This window comes from Cervus canadensis, chromosome 25 (genome assembly GCF_019320065.1).
Source record: "Cervus canadensis isolate Bull #8, Minnesota chromosome 25, ASM1932006v1, whole genome shotgun sequence".
NCBI classification, from domain to species: domain Eukaryota; kingdom Metazoa; phylum Chordata; class Mammalia; order Artiodactyla; family Cervidae; genus Cervus; species Cervus canadensis.
Window position 1 is genome coordinate 10,812,073 of NC_057410.1, and position 17,410 is coordinate 10,829,482.

The 17,410-nt window shown below is 38.6% G+C and overlaps 1 protein-coding gene across 2 annotated transcripts in view; it reads left to right on the forward strand.

The window, feature by feature from the left end:
* Window positions 1-15,130: 15,130 nt before the first annotated feature.
* The window catches only part of CAND1 (cullin associated and neddylation dissociated 1), a 36,252-nt gene continuing 33,972 nt past the window's right edge, over window positions 15,131-17,410 (forward strand). The window contains exon 1 of one of the 2 annotated variants that reach the window (XM_043446396.1): window positions 15,131-15,558. In XM_043446396.1, the coding sequence (XP_043302331.1) occupies window positions 15,491-15,558 (68 nt within the window). In that variant the 5' untranslated portion in view covers window positions 15,131-15,490. The remainder of the gene's footprint in view (window positions 15,559-17,410) is intronic. The other variant, XM_043446397.1, reaches the window with a different exon arrangement.

Genomic DNA, 17,410 nt, shown 5'->3' on the forward strand with positions numbered 1-17,410 from the left:
TGTGTCTGTTTCATAGATAGGTTCGTTTGTGTCATGTTTTAGATTCCACATATAAGGGATATCATATAGTATTTTTCTTTTTCTGACCTACTTTGCTTAGTATGATACTCTCTAGGTCCATCCATGTTGCTGCAAATGTCACTATTTCATTCTTTTTTTTTTGGGGGGGGGGGCTGAGTAGTATTCCATTGTATGTATGTATCACGTCTTCTTTATCCATTCATCTATCAATGGACATTTATTTTGTTGCCATGTCTTGGCTATTCTGAATAGTGATGCTCTGAACACAGGGGTGCTGTATCTTTTTGAATTGTAGTTTTGTCCACATATATTCCCAGAAGTGCGATTGCTGGTTCATATGGTGACTCTCGTTTAAGTTTTTTGAGGAAACTTGATGCTGTTTTCCATAGTGGCTTCACCAACTTAAATTCCTACCATGTAGGAGGGCTCCCTTTTCTCCACACCCTCTCTCGTATTTGTTATTTGTAGACTTTCAAAGGATGGCCATTCTGACCACTGTGAGGTGGTACCTCACTGTAGTTTTGATTTGCATCCCTCTAGTGATTAGTGATGTTGAGCATCCTTTCACGTGCCTCTTGGTATGTTGTCTTTGGGGAAATGTCTGTTTAGATCTTCTGTCCATCTATTGATTGGGTTATTTTTGAAGGTTATTGAGTTAAATGAGCTGTATATTTTGGAGATTAAGCCCTTGTTGGTAGCACATTTCTAAGTATTTTCTCCCAAGCTATAGGTTGTCTTTTCATTTTGTTTGTGGTTTCCTTTGCTGCACAAAAACTGGTAAGTTTGATTAGGTCACATCTGCTTATTTTTGCTTTTATTTCTATTGCTTTGGGAGACTGACCTAAGAAAACATTGGTATGATTTATGTCAGAACGTGTTTTGCCTATGTTCTATTCTAGGAGTTTTATGGTCTTGAGTTTTATATTCAAGTCATTAAGGCATTTTGAGTTTATTTTTATATATGGTGTGAGAGTGTGTTTCATGTGAGCAGCCACATGAAAATCATGTGGCTGTCCAACTTTTCCAATACCACTTGCTGAAGAGACTGTCTTTTCCCCATTGTATATTCTTACCTTATTTATTAAAGATTAGTTGACTATAAGTGTGTGGGTTTACTTTCGATCTCTCTACCCTCAATGGGTATATGGAACCACTGATCCATATATCTGTTTTTATGCCAATACCACACTGTTTTGATTACTGTAGCTTTGTAGTATTGTCTGAAATCTGGGAAGATTATGCCTCCTGCTTTGTTCTTTTTCCCCAGGATTGCTTTTGCAATTCTGGGTCTTTTATGGTTCCATATAAATTGAATTATTTGCTCTAGTTCTCTGAAAAATATAATGGATAATTTGATAGGGAATGCATTAAATCTGTAGATTGCCTTGTATAGTATGGTCATTTTGACATTTTAATTCCTCTAATTCAACACCATGGGATATTTTCCCATTTCTTCAAATCATTTTCAATATCCTTTATTAATGTTTTACAGTTCTCAGCATATAAATCTTTCACCTCCTTGGTCAGGTTTATTGAAGTCATTTTTAATATAAATGGTTAAAAAGCATTTTTCTTAGATTAACTAAAATTTATTCCAGAAAAAGAAAATCAACCAGAGCATCCTTCATTCCCCTAATTGAGAGTCTCTCTCATTAACAGCCTATTTTGGGGGGCTAAAGGGTGGGTGTGGAGGGTGGGGGAGGGGTGGCAGTGATGGTGGTGGTCTGGAGCTTCCCACAGGAAGAGTTAACAAACAGTTTCTACAGTTGAGATTAAAGTCCTCCTCTTTTGGAGCTATGGCAGGTAAAAGAAGCCTGTCACTATCATCCATTACATTTTCTGTGAGATGCAAAATGATTCAATAAGCAACAACGGTGCACTTTGTTTCATTATGAAGGTACTATTGTTTGTTATTGACAACCTGAAGCTGAAAAATCAGAACAGGACAAGGATACTTACTAAAACCAGGGCCATGGGATATGGGGTAATTTGAGGTTTAAAACAAAACAAAGCAAAACAGAAAACTTATGCCCATGAAGCAAGCACAAAAGTCCAAATCTAGCTCACAAGTGTATCTAGTCTCTGGGAGAAGATATGTTGAATGACATCGTGGGTCTGACTTTTTCCTGCTGTGTAACCAACCCTGGCATAATCCCCAGAACCCAAGATTTAAAAGGCACAAATTCTCCTTGTGCAGTGTTTCAGGGCCACAGCAGCTTCTAACAAGAGCATAGCCATGGTGCCCACAGCCCACGGAATGATGTAATCTAGGCTCTCTTGGACTGATGCTGCATCTGGAAAATGGGAAGAAGGGGCTGTAATGATTAACCTCCACCCAGTGTTTTTAATTGCATACCCCTAACATTTAAAAATAAGTGAACACATCTCTCCACCACAGGTGGTGTATTCATTTACAAACTGTATACATGTTATTATACTAATAAATGATGCACATAATAAAACTTCTGCAAGTAGAATTTTTAAATACAAATATGTAAAGCAAATTTCTCCTACTTTCTGGCTGTATCTCCACGGGTTGTTTAGAATAATCTCCAGAGGGGACACACCCACCCTGTTCCCACTGAGTTGACCGCTGCCCTGCAGGACAAGTACAGGCTAGCCTGTACTTTCTTTCAAATCTACAAGTCCCCTGATTAGCAACTATCCTGATGTCTTTAATCGTTAGGAATAGGATGAGGCAACACTTGAAAAAGATGTCACATTTTCTCAAGAACAATATTTCTAGAGGCTGTGTGCAATGATGAAAAAGAATTTTCCTGGTATCTAAGCTGTTTGTCATATTGTGGAAAACATTCTGCTCAAATCAAAGTTAAAGTCAGCTTGAGAGCAGCCAGTAAAATAGACTTAGGGTTATACAAGATTTTAATACAAATTTAAAAAAAAAATTGCTGGATAGGCATGGGACTAATGTGTGGAATTCCTCAACTTTTACTTTAAAAGTAACTTTTGGTTAATTATATATGATAGTTTAAAATGTATATATTTTGGGTTATAACAGACCAGAGCACTTTCCACAGCATATTCATTTGGATATTTCATAAAATATAAACAACAAAATAGCAGATTGATATACACATATAGTAATAAAAGAACATTTATATTATTTAAACATTTAAGCCAAATAATAAGATAAATATTTTAAAACAATGGGTGTTTTATTTATAAACTAAAGAATATTTTGTTTTCTCCTGGGCCCATTCCAGTTCCACCTTCTGTAGTGTTAGCCATGTTTCAAAGTCCCCCTCTAATTTTATTTCCTTCTCTAGAACTCTGAAATCCGTCCTCACTATTGTCAGAACTAGTCACTTCCCTCTAGTCCACATGTTGTATATTGTGGCATTTCGAATCATCAGCCTGAAAACTAATATCAGCTATTTTGCCCCGGATCACAGTTTGTAGGTGACAAAGAAGAGCTCAAGTCTGACTGACTGCAGAGTCCAAACCCCTCTGCAGACAGCATTTTATGAAGTACTGTCACTACACTGGGATCCCCAAAGGCCTGGCGTGGTGGCATTGTGGCATCAAACCATCTCACCACTAATGTATCGTTATTGGGAAGAGTCAAAGAAGAACAGGAATTTTAGACATAGAATATAAAACAAGCCATTCTCTCAAGTAATGAATGTCTTTTATTTTCAGTATCTGTCCACCTAAATCGTATTCTCTTGTTTCCTAATATTTTTCTCTAGAATAGTACACTATTGTAATCCCTGATCTTCTCTCCATAGTCCTTTCCATATTCTTTTCCTTAAAAAACCGACAAAAATATATTTTAAAGAACAATATAAGTTTCAAGTGCCAATGCAATGACTTTTAAAACTGTACATTAATATATATACAATGTGAATACATATACTCAAAGTAGCTCTTTTTGCATTTATCATTTCAAATGACCAAATATTTGTGATTCCTCATTTTGTACATGGTACATGCTAGCTACTCAAAGTAGCTCTTTTTGCATTTATCATTTCAAATGACCAAACATTTGTGATTCCTCATTTTGTACATGGTACCATGCTAGCCACAAGACCATGCCAGGCCTTTGGGGACCCAAATCTAGTCATTATATTTCATAAATACTAGAGGTTAGTATCTCATCTCTTTTAGGGAGATATAATTTAACCCACAAGTTTCCAATAGAAATGTGTTTAAGAGAGAGTAGAGTTTATTTACGTGATTATTTTTATTATCATCACTTTCCCCTACTGACTGCAGTGTGTATTAAAGACTTTGACTCCTCTTTAGCAGGAGCTGACAAACTACAGCCTTCATGTGAATTACACCCAACTACCTGTTTTGATAAGACTCATCAGCTGAAACTAATTTTTAAATGATATTAAAGAAATCAAAAGAATATTTTATAACATGTGAAATATATATAAAAGCCCCAAATAGGTGCCCATAAATATTGTTCTATCGGATCATAATCACTCATTTATTTATGTATCTTCCATGGCTACTTTTGTTCGGCAATGACAGACTTGAGTAAATACAACAGAGACTGCAGGCCCAGAAAACCTAAAATATTTACTGTCTATTTCTTTACAGAAAAAGTTTGCCAACCTCTGACTGACAGTGATGAAAGGGGAAAGGGGAGGAATATAAAATTATCGATATGAATGCACAGAGAATTCTCCAGTGAGTACATGAATTTATATTTAAAAGACTTTTGAAAAAAAATGTGAAAAGAAATATGAAGGAAAGATTCAGAAGAAGAAGGAGAAGAAAAGGAAGAAATAATTTTGAGAAGCAGCAAGAAATATATGGAAATGTCAGTGAGGCTAAAAGCCCAGGAGATTCTGAAGCTTGTGAAAACTATTAACAGCAAGAAAAATGACTCTTATAAATTAAGGAAACAAGAATGGTGTATACGAATGCCATTGGGGTGAACGGTACAATGCTACTGAATAGAGAATGTTAAGTCGATTACTTAACTCCCTAATTCTGTTAGCTCCTTAAGTATGTTTCTGTCTTTTCTATGAAGATTTATCATCACTTATAAAGAATAAAATTAGTGGTAATAAGAAGAAATGGAGATTAACACAGTAAAATAGTGAAAAATACTCATCTGCTCTTGTTTATTTCCAGGCTTGGGTGAATAATATCTCAAGATACTAAATGATATAATCTCAGTCCACCAGGAAGTTATTGGTAATCTTTAGGAGTTTGGAGAGAACTGAAAAGGTGCTTAAAATACAGGGTTAGGTTAAAAATCTAAAAATAAATAAATAAATAAAAGAGAGACTGAAAACTATGGGATCAAGAGCTTGCTATGACTCCCAGTAAAACTCTAGAATAAATTTGTTCAGTCTTTAAGAACTGAGGAAGGAAAACTAGGATTAGGAAGAGAATAGATTTATTAAGAAAATCATACTAGATAAACCTCATATCAGGTTCAGATAGGATTATAATATATAGAGTCCTTTGACAGGTTCTCTCAAAATATCCTTTGCAGAAGATTTAGAAGGGATGATGTTTGCAGTTATTAAGAGGTATCATCAGTGCTCTTATGTCGATTTAAAATTAAAGCACTTGATTAATGATATTCTCCGATGTGCTGATTAATGAATTAAGGAAATTAATGAATTTCTCATTAATTCAGCATTCATTCATTAATTCTCCAGGATTTATATTATTATCTTATTTCTTTCTCTTTTTTTACCAATGATTTGGTCGATATTGCTGCATGACATCTAAATTTGCGGAAACTCAGTAACTGCAAGCGGTAGCTAGCATGTCTCATGGTAAAGATAAGATCCAAATAAGATCTTCAGTGCGTGCGTGCTAAGTCGCTTCAGTCATGTCTGACTCTTTGCGACCCCATGGACTGTAGCCCTCCAGGCTCCTCTGTCCATGAGATTCTCCAGGCAAGAATACTGGAGTGGGTTGCTATGCCCTCCTCCCAGATCTTCAGAACCTAAAGCAAATCCTATAATTAAACGCCAAACAAAACAAAGCAAAACAGGAACAACAAAACCAAAAACAAACACGCAAAACAAAATTGTGGTTCTCAAAACCAGCTGCACATTAGAGTTGGAGATTTTATTTAGTTAGTTTTGGGTGCAGGCTGAGTATTTCTAAGAGGCATTTCAGTTGATTCTAAGTTCAGTCAGAGCTGAGAATCATTTGGAATACACTAGCTGTGAAAGAGGAGGGAGTGACCAGCGGACTAACCACAGTCCAATGCAAGTATGGACATGTTTAGAGGATTCTGTGAACTGTAAAATCAATGAAGCAACTGCGAGATGTGACAACCACAAAAGCTAAAATGACCATTAATTATCAATATTGAATAGAATTAGGAAATAGTAAAAGTAACTCCCATTTTTCCGGTAATTACTCTTGTATCAGGCACAGTAAAAAGGACTTTAAGTGCATTATACAGTCATCCTCAATTTGCAGTGGAGAAAACTGAAGTTCAGTGAGGTTAAGTAACTTATCTAAATCACCCAGCTAGCATCTAGGGTGGCAAGGGCTTAATGAATGCTATATGGTAGTAAATTGAGGAGAGCCTGGAGAGACTAATTGTATTGGGAATTTATCAGAAAGGGAAAATCTAAGTGATATTTTAATGAAGAACTGGTGAAGTGAAGATAGGTAATGAATATAAAAATAGAAAATTCAAATATCTTCCCAAGATTTTCCATCTAAGAGCTGGGAACATTTGCAGGACCTATGAGAAGAAATGCAGTGGTAGACAAGAGGGCTCATTTTTTGGAGAAAAATCATTTTGGTTTTTAATAATAGGTATTATTTATAAAGTAGCTGTGCCAAGCATTTTACATTCATCTCATACAACCCTAGATACTATTAGCATTATTCTATTTTAGAATAGTTGTCCAGATGATGGATTAAGTGGTATATCCAGGATTTGAACTTAGGTCTTTGTGAGTTAGAGCCTACACTCTGAATCAACTGGCTATATGTATAACATATTGAATGTAATGTAACTGTGCAATATCTAAGCAGAATTGTCTCAGAACCATTGGAAATATGGGAGTAGAACACAGGCAAAATAATTGACTACATGTTCAGAAAACTAATAGCTTATAAATAGATCTATTTATTTTTAACTATTTAATTGAAGTATAGTTGATTTAGAATATGTTAATTTCTTCTGTACAGCAAAGTAATTCAATTATACATATATGTATATACATTCTTTTCATATTCTTTTCCATTATGATTTGTCACAGGATTTTGAATATAGTTGGGTTTCCAGGTGGCACTAGGGGTAAAGGATTTGCCTGCCAATGCAGGAGATGTGGATTTGATCCCCGGGTCAGGAAGATCCCCTAAAATAGGAAATGGCAACCTGCACCAATACTCTTGCCTGAAAAATTCCATGGACAGAGGAGACTGCTAGGCTACAGTCAGAGTCATACACAACTGAGCGACTAAGCACACACATTGAATATAGTTGACTGTGCTATACAGTAGGACGTTGTTTATTCCCTCTGTATATAATAGCTTACATCTGCTAACCTCAATGTCCCAATCCATCCCTCCCCCACCTCTCTCCCCGTCTACCTCTCCCCCTTGACAACCACACGTTTGTTCTCTATGTCTGTGAGTCTGTTTCTGTTTTGTAGATGTTCATTTGTGTCATATCTTAGATTCCACATTAAATGGTATCATGTGGTATTTGTCTTTCCTTTGCTTCACTAGGTCCATCCATGTTGCTACAAATGGCATTGTTTCATTCTTTTTATGGCTGAGTAATATTCCATTGCATATACATCTTCTTTATCCATTCATCTGTCAATGGATATTTAGGTTATTGCTTGTATCTTGTCTATTGTTAATAGTGCTGCTATGAACACAGGAGTGCCTGTATCTTTTGGGGTTATAGTTTTTTCTATGTATATGCCCAGCAGTGGGATTGCTGGATGATATGGCAACTCTCATGGCTTCCCTCGTGGCTCAGCTGGTAAAGAATCCTCCTACAATGTGGGAGACCTGGGTTCGATCCCTGGGTTGGGAAGATCCCCTGGAGAAGGGAAAGGCTACCCACTCCAGTATTCTGGCCTGGAGAATTCCATGGACTGTATAGTCCATGGGGCCGCAAAGAGTTGGACATGACTGAGCAACTTACACACACGGCAACTCTATAGTTCTTCTTCTTTTTTATTTTTTAAAATTTTAATTGGAGGCTAATTACTTTAAAATATTGTGGTAGAAACTTCAATACTGTTTTCGTAGTGGCTTCACCAATTTACATTCCTACCTACAGTGTAGGAGGGTTCCCTTTTTTCCACACCCTCTGGAGCATTTGTTATCTGTAGACATTTTAATGATGCCTGTTCTGACTGTTGTGAGGTGATACCTCATTGTATTTTTGATTTGCATTTCTCTAATAATTAGCAGTGTTGAGCATCTTTTCTTTTGCCTATTGGCAACCTGTAGGTCTTCTTTGGAAAAGTGGCTATGTAGATCTCTTATCCATTTTTCAATTGGGTAGTTGTTGTTGAACTGTATGACCTGTTTGTGTATTTTGGAAATTAAGCCCTTATCAGTTCACCATTTGCAAATATTTTCTCCCAATCTATAGGGTGCCTTTTCATTTTGTTTATATACACATGTGAAATCATTACTGCAATTAAAAAACATTTTCATCAATTCCAAGACTGTCCTGGAGCCCTTAATAATCTGTCCCTGTCTCCACACTCATTCCTAGGCAACCACTGGTCTGCTCTGTGTCCCTACAGATTGGCTTTCAATTTCTAAAATTATATAAAAATAGACTCATAGATTATGTATGTTTTTTTCTCTTACTTATTTCACTCAGAATGATGATTCAGAGACTCATCCATAGGTGTGTATTAATGTTTTGCTCCTCTTTATCTCCAGGACATATTCCACTGTATGGATACATTACAATGCGCTTATCTATTCTCTTGTTGACAAATATTTGGGTTGTTTCCAGTCTGGCATGACAAATAAATCTGGTAAGAAAAAATCATTTTCTTGTCTTTGTGTAGACATATACTTTCATTTCTTTTGGGTAGACACCCAGGAATGAAATACCTGTTATATGTAGATTATTTTCGCTTTTAAGAAACTGCCAAACTGTTCTATACCAGCAGTACATGAGTTCCTGTTCTGCCATATCCTCTCCAACACTTGGTAAGATCACTCTTTTTGATTTTAACTATTCTGATAAATATGTAGTGATGTCTCGTGTAGCTTTATCTTTCCCTGATACTAATGATATTGAGCACCTTTTCATTTATTTGTCATTCTGTAGCTTCTTCAGTGAAGTGTCTTTCAAATCTTTCGCTTATTTTTAAGCATAGGTTTCTGTCTTATTATGGAGTTATATGAGTTCTAAATACAAGTCCATTGTCAAATAAATGTTCTGCAAATATTTTTTCCTGTGTTAAGCTTTGGTTATACTGTTAAAAGTAATAGTTTGCCTCAATCAATAAACATTTTCTTCTAAACCAATTCTAGGTTGCACCATATCTTAAATGTTAATAACTACCTCCATTATAACAAAGCTCTCACACTTACAGATTGATGGAAAATTTTATTGCATTCTCCACAAAGTACAAAGAGAGTTTACTTGATCACACAGAAAAGTCTGTATTTTCCAAAATGATAAGAGCAAAAAATATATTTTATGGTTGGCATTTTTTTCTAGAAGGTGATATTTTTACCATTTTATCTGATAGTATAAGTAATAATAATGGACTAATATCACTGTATAAATATTTATTGCTGAGAGAATCTCAGTACCACTTCATTAAATTCGTTTTCACTAAAATTGGTAATTTTCCCCTGCCTCAATTTTATTTTTTCTGATTTTTTTTCCAATCCCTGATTCTGTGGGCTCAGGATTTCTCTTCAGTCTTTCACACCTTTCCCCCCTCACTCAAATTAAAACTTCCACTTGGCAGTAAGCAGATTATCTTTTAAAGTAACAGGACAAGTCATCGTCAGCAAACATTTGTATTTATAGCAAAATGCGGCATTTGCTGAATTCTAGCCCTTTCTCCTGCATCCTTCTGCCAAAACTGATAACCAGCTTTACACTTAAAAAGTTCTATTTTTAGTTGTCTGAAAATCCTGGACAGTGCCTTTATAAGTTCATATCAGAAAATGTTATAATTTTAAAATGCCAGGTGATGGTCAATATTACTAAAAAAGTCAAAAGTGAGAAAGAAATGGAAGATATTCCAAGTGAAGAAACTTTGTGACTTAATCTTTGTGATTTTATCTAATATGATGCAAATGTATTTCTATCTCTAAAGGAGTAATTCCTTCACAGAATGACAATTAAATTTGATTTAGAGTGCCACTAAAAATTAAGAACTTCTATCAGTTATATAGAAGACAGTAGATTATAGGAAAAACTCTAGTTGTTGGGGTGTTTTCAATCAAATGGAAATAAATCTTAAGATAAGTGTTGTATAGCATTTACTTCCTTTTGCACCTAAGTTGAATTCAGTATTGACAAATGATCTGTAATAGGAAGCATTTTGTATCTGTTCATTTGTGTGCAAAGCTGTCTATACTGAAACACAATTCAGAACTGCCCTTTACCTCCCTTATTAACATGTCAGCTTTGACATTCAACAATTATATTTCAAAAATTAATAACTAGTTGAAAAAATAGCTCTATGTTCCTTAGATCCTTTAACTCAATTTACAGCAAATGTAAGAAGTAAGTACAGAGCTCAATTTACAGCAAATGTATGACCTAAGTACAGTTCACATGTACTTGGCATAAGGCTGTACTAAGATAAACGTCACCTAAACTTATTCTCTACCAAGACCCTCTTCTTCCACATCACCAGTTCAGCATTCAGTTCAGAAAAAAATTAGCAATGGAACAATGATTACCAAAATATGTTTTATGGTACTCTTTCCCTTGAGATGGTAATGGGCAGGACCTTAAGAAATTCTATGCTTGAATATATCAGGTGGCTGCAGACTTTTGTTGGCTTGGGCTACCATAACAGAATACCATAGGGCTCTCTTTCTAGCTTGCAGGTGACTACCGTCTTTCTGTGTCTCCATACGGCAGAGAGAGAGGGCACACAAGCCAACTTGTCAGCTCCTCGGAGAGAGTTGTTTGGTTTGCCCACTGGAGACACAAGCATCCTTGCCACACCAGACGGAGGGCACTGGAGGACAACGGTGACAAAGTCACTTCTGTAAGGGGTGATGGCCACCACCCTTGGTGGGTATCTTTAAAAATAAGAGGGAATGCAGCTGCTATAATGCAATATCCCGCTCTAGCCTCCATTTCTCTTCTGCCCTCCTCAAACAGGTATAGATCAATAGGTGGCCAAGCAAAGGGTGATTAATCTGAAGCTTTGGGGCACCTATATGAACTGTTTCTCTCTTGTTTTGTTTTCTGATTACTGCTGTCTCATGCACTCTGTCAAATATTTTCCTTCACCTGGAATAACACCTTGAGCAAACCTCAAAGCTTTCCAAGTCCTTCTTTTCATACGGAGAGACTCATTTTCTCTGAGTGGGTTTCTTTTGTTTTCTTGTTTGGGTTTTTCTTTTTTTCTTTTTGAGTGGGAAGAGGAGGAAAGACCCATCACTCTGCAAACTAATAACCACATTTCTCCTTGAATCCTCTCTTCCCAAGGTGGTCCTGATATAGACAGGAAGGTGTGTCTGGCACAGTGTAGACAATAAATGAGAAACAAGCTAAACTACTGGTTCATATTTGAAGAACCTCCCAACAGCTAGAAAGACCCCATTTTTTAGTATATTCTCTTTTTTATTTTAAAAAAATTGTTTTTCCATTTATTTTTATTCGTTGGAGGCTAATTACTTTACAATATTGTAGAGATTTTTGCCATACATTCACATGAATCAGCCATGGATTTACATGTGTTCTCCATCCCGATCCCCCCTCCCGCCTCCCTCTCCATCCCATCCCTCTGGGTCTTCCCAGTGCACCAGCCCTGAGCACCCCTCTCATGCATCCAACCTGGGCTGGTGATCTGTTTCACCCTTGATAGTATACTTGTTTCAATGCTGTTCTCTCTGAACATCCCACCATTTTTTAAAAAATCAAATTTCTTGCCTCAGTTTTGCATTATAACTACTGGCCAAGAAGAAAATTCTAAGAAGATAGCCTTATCTAGACTTATTTTCTTTTGCACTTATCATTAATTTAGCATTTACAGATTCTTAAAGGAAAACGTTTTCCCACTGTTGAGTGACAAGCTATACTCAGTGATATACAAATTAAACCTCTAAGTGGTCAAGAATACTAAATAAAATTAAGTACTATTGAGTGCCTACTATGAATTTGGCACAGGGTAAGAACTTAAGTGGAGCAGAAGTGATTTGAAGTTGGTATAAACTCTAAAGAACTTACACTATAGTTGGAGACTAGCATATAAACATGATGATTGGTTCAAGATCTTAGGAAGGGAGACAGGGGAGGTGAGAGGCATTCCAGTACAGACGTTGCAGGCATGGGTTCTGAAGCAACACTGCCTGAGTTTTAATCCTGATTGCTCTTCACTGCTATCTCCGGCAAGTTTCTTAACCTCTCTGCGTCTCTCATACTTAAAAAGCAGATTCCTATAAGCAGAATTCCTGAGCAATTCCTATAATAGTAGGGGAAAGATCAGAAAGGATTAGGGACAGATGAAGGAAGTCACTGATTTCAAACATTTGGACTTTGTTCAGTAGCAGAGAGCCAGGGAACTTATAAAATTGGTGAGTGGCACCACAAAAACAAAGTTTCGGCAAACTCTAAACTGGTTATGTAGGATGGTTTGGGATAGGGACAAGACAGAGAATATAGTAATAATAATAGTCAACTTTTATAAGATTCTTTGCATGACCTTTGCAAGTGTGAAAAAATTAGTTATTATTATGTTCAGACAATGTGCTGAGCACTTTATATGGGATATTTGCTATGGACTGAATTCTGCCCCTCCTCTTCAAATTCATATGTTGAAGCCCTAACCTCCAGTATGACAGTATTTGGAGACAGGGCATTTAAAGAGGTAATTAAGGTTAAATGAGGATACAATTAAGGTTAAATGAGGCTAAAAAGTGGGGCCCTATGATTGGTGTCCTTATGACAAAGATAGGAGGATGTGGGTGCATAGAGAAAAGGCTACGTGAGGACACAGTGAGAAGGTGGCTGTCTACCAGCCAAGGCCTCAGGAGAAACTGGCTCACTGACCTTGGACTTACAGCCTCTACAACTGTTGAAAAAATAAATTTCTCTTGTTTAAATCACCCAATTTTGTTATGGCAATCCTGGCCGACTAAGGCAATGGCTCATTTGACTCTTAAACCAGCCCTATTGAGAAACAGTCTGTCCATCATTGTGTCACCCTTGAAGAAACAGAGGCTCAGAGAGCTTAAAATGAATTGCCTAAGACAGTTAATAAGTAGCAGTAAACAGGATTGAAATTTAAGCTGTCTTACTACAAATATTATAGTTCAGTTGTAAATTGATAAATGAAAGGATTTATACACACAGAAGGCAGATACATGACTTATTAGATGTATTAGACTTACTAGATTCGGGCTAAAGAAAAGAGGGGGGTTATCACTAAATTATTGAGATTTTAGGCCTTGGGGTTCACACAAGTTAAATGAGTAGCTTGTGTGTGATGTGTGGTGTGTGTATAGTTTATATTAAATACTCTGAAAATGTTGTTCAGAGCAGAAAGGAATTATGGCTGAAGTACTCATGGACCTAGTAATAGCAGACCTGGGTAAAAATGAGGGAAGAGATATGGTACTACTGCGGAGGAAAACAGCATTAATACAAAATGGTAAACAAGTAATGAGGTGACATTTAAATGTGAATAATGAGAACAGATCATGTTTCATCTATTTTGTTATTGCCTATGTCTGTCTTTTCAAAGACACTAAATTAACATTTGGTGATATAGGAAAGAACGGTAGAGAAACGTTGAGATTTAACACTTGGAAGAAGCCACTAAAATTTTTTTCTCCCAACAGGAGCAATAACAGATTGAGACTGTATTTTCCTCCTCTCTTAACTAGGCTTTCTCTTTTTTTTAGGAAGGCCTTTTAGCTAGCTTCAATTCGAATGAAGGCGACAAAAACTTGGCCACCTTCACACGTGATTTGGTATCTGATACGCGATTGCTGTCTGTGTATGTCTTAAGGAACAATGAAATAGCTGCAGGATTGTCAATTCCACAAATGCTGCACACAGAGGGTAATCGTTTAGTAATTCTAAACAAAAGGAGTAAGCCCCGAATACAATCATCGGTCATGGCCGTTGGTTTTATTACGTCCTTCTTCCTTCAGGGGTCTGGCTCTTCAATGCACGTTGAGAGCCCAGGCAGAAGCACTGGTTGCCTTCTGAGAACGAGGCAACTATGACATTCCTGGAGGAGTGCTAGAAGTCGCTACTAGGCCTCTACCAAGAACATCAACTCAGCCGCAATGCGCCTGCCCAGACCGCAGCAGCCTAGCTCTGCACACACCCCATAACACCAAAAACAGCTGTAAGAGAAAATTAGAATCTGCTGCAGAAACCTCGCCCGCCGCGCTCCAAAGGTTTCAGCCAGCACGGCTGCCTTGCCAGACTACAAATCCCAGCATTCACTCCTCACACGGGAGCCAATAAGGAAGCTACAAATTTCTTCAGCCAATCATACCCTAACCCAGTATAACATGCCGACTGAATTCTGGGGTTTGTGGTTTTCACGTGGCAACATTACACCATCGTGTTTAAGTGGATGTAGGCCCCGCGTCCGATTCCAACGAAAGCTCCTTCTAATAATTATTCTGTTGGTGCCCCAAGCTAACCTGTTAATTAGTTTTATTCCCAGGCCTTGTGCGCCTTAAACATCGTAAACTTTTTTTCTTACTGTCGTACAGGAAACAAGTTTTTTTCGGATGAAGGTATCCTCAACCCCCTAGCCACCCGGTCCTTTAACCGTCGCTTTTAAGTATCGCGAGATCAGCTCCTTTGGCTGTAGGCAGGCCTCTGAAAGGCGGATCACGTGTAGATTGACATGGGCCTCAGCCAACAGGATTGCCCTTTATCTGGCGTCTCCACAGCGTGCGTGGGGAGACCTCCGTGAACTCTGACCTTAGCTTTCCGTAGCGTCCCGCGTCTACCGTGCCCGCCCCCGGAGCGAAGGAGGTGGGTTTTGGCCTCTTGCCCTAGGGAACGAGTGCGGAGAGAGTGGAAGTGTCCGACTCTTCGGAGAGGCCCTGCTGTACTCCACGCTGCTCATGAGCCCGTTCTCCGGCGAGCATCGCCGTCGTTAGGCCGGCCCCTTAGCCTCTGCTTCCCCCGGGACAGGCCCACGCCTTGCCGGGGAGGGGGTAGCCTGCCGAGGCGCCTCCCTAGTCAGCGTCTGCGTCGCGCTGCGACCCTGGAAGCGGGAGCTGCCGCGAGCGAGAGGAGGAGCCCCAGCGGCGGCGGGCAGCAGCACCAGCAACGCCGGCGGGCGGGATTGAGGCCGTCAACATGGCGAGCGCCTCGTACCACATCTCCAATTTGCTGGAAAAAATGACATCCAGCGACAAGGACTTCAGGTGAGGCCGAAATCCGACCCTCAGTCCGCCTCGGCGGGCGTCCCACATCCGTGGCCCTGGCCCTCACACAGGCCTTGCCCCACCCCTTTGGCCTTAACTGGTTCCTCGGCTTTCCCGACACCTCCAGGCCACCCTCCGCTCCCCGATCCCAGCAGGCCCCTTCCCTCGCTCACCTTCTAGCCCCCTCCCCCCGTTATTTCCTCTAGGCCGTTGCCCATCTCCGGTCATAGGCCCCTTCTGCGTCCCCCACCGCCCCCACCGCATGCTCTGCCTTCCCAGGACGTGACTTCGCGTCCCAGGTAGCGTGAAGGGGCGAGATCACGCACCGCTGTGGGCAAGGGAGTCACTCTAGGCTTGGAGACGTGGAGGCCAGGCCTACCCGCCGGCCTGCCCAAGGCGCTAGGCCGCCCTGCTCGTGGGCCCCGAGCTGCTGCAGCTGCCCCCGCGGGGTCCCAGCTGCGTCTCCTTGCCCGCAGATGTGAGCGGGCCTAGGTGCATTCTGCTTGAACGACTTGCTTTTCCTCACAAGTCTTCGGGGTTGAGTTATAAACTTTTCCTTTGGATTATCCCTTTAGTGAAGGTGGTAAGAAGGTGGAGGGGGAGCCAGGATGGTGGAAACTTGACTCCTAGAGTTTTCCCGCCAGCATCTCTTGTCGTTTTTCTTTGGCAGGTAAAAACCCAAGCAGGAACTCAGGGTTTCAGTCTTATTTCCTTATATTCAAAATTACTACCATAAAGGTGAATTGCTGAACCTTAAACAAAAAAGTAAAGGGAACAAATGGATCTTATTGAAGGGAGTTTTCTAATATGGGGGCGGTGAATATGAAGGTTTGTTATAAAGTTCTGTTCCTGGAGACTTGTGCTGTTGGTTCCAGACCTTCGTCACATGCATATTGAAGAATTGTTATATTTTCACAGATTATCTTGTTTTCTTTCTCCTTTCTTTTTTTGCACGGTAGTAATTGTTATATTCTTTGCTTCCCGCCTTCTGTTCCATCACGAATTAAATTTAAATAAGCTCCCAATCTGAAGCGGGTTTTTATATTTTTTGATACTTGTTTTGTTCACTAGTGGTTGTATTTTCTGTGCGTTTTAAAGTGAAGAACAAATAGTCTTCAATTTGAATTTCGGCCGAAGGGGTTTTTTTTTTTTTTTTGTATGAACAGTTACCTTTTAAAACCTGAGAACATACCCAAACCTTAGGTCCTGGGGGAAATTTTTTCTGTTTGTGTAAGAATTATGAAAAATGTAATAATCGTGTTGCTAGTTAAATTGATATGCTGGTATATTAAAATAGCCAATGAAATACATTTTGGTTCTGTGGCTTCAAATCCAAGAATGATTTTCAAAAAGTTTTGCTACCTAGGGAGTTTTTAAGTATTGCATTCGAAACTTTTAAAATTAGTTTGCTCATAATAAATATTTTAGTGTTTTGGGAAGAGATGATTATTTGGGGTATTTTTAGGTTTGTGAGTTCTAGGGTGAAAATAAAAATTATTGGGGGAAATAAAAGTTGTTTGTTCCTTAAAGGATTAGAATGTTGTTTCCCTTTGGAGCTTTGCTTGCTTTCCGTACAAGCCATTGAAAATACAGAAATCAAGTCATGTGATAATACTGCATATGTGATTATTGACTGACGCCTCCTTACATTTTTAGTAAAACAAAGTAATACATATATGCTTGAGGGTTTTTTTTTTTTTTTTTTACAAATTATGTGGAAGAGTAATACTCAGTGTTGAACTTGATAAGGGTTATCTACCAGTTTGGGCTTGAATAAATCAAAACATTGCTTGGAGGATTACTTAATCTCCTAAAAATGATATATTTCTAATAGTTGGTGAATGTTATAGAA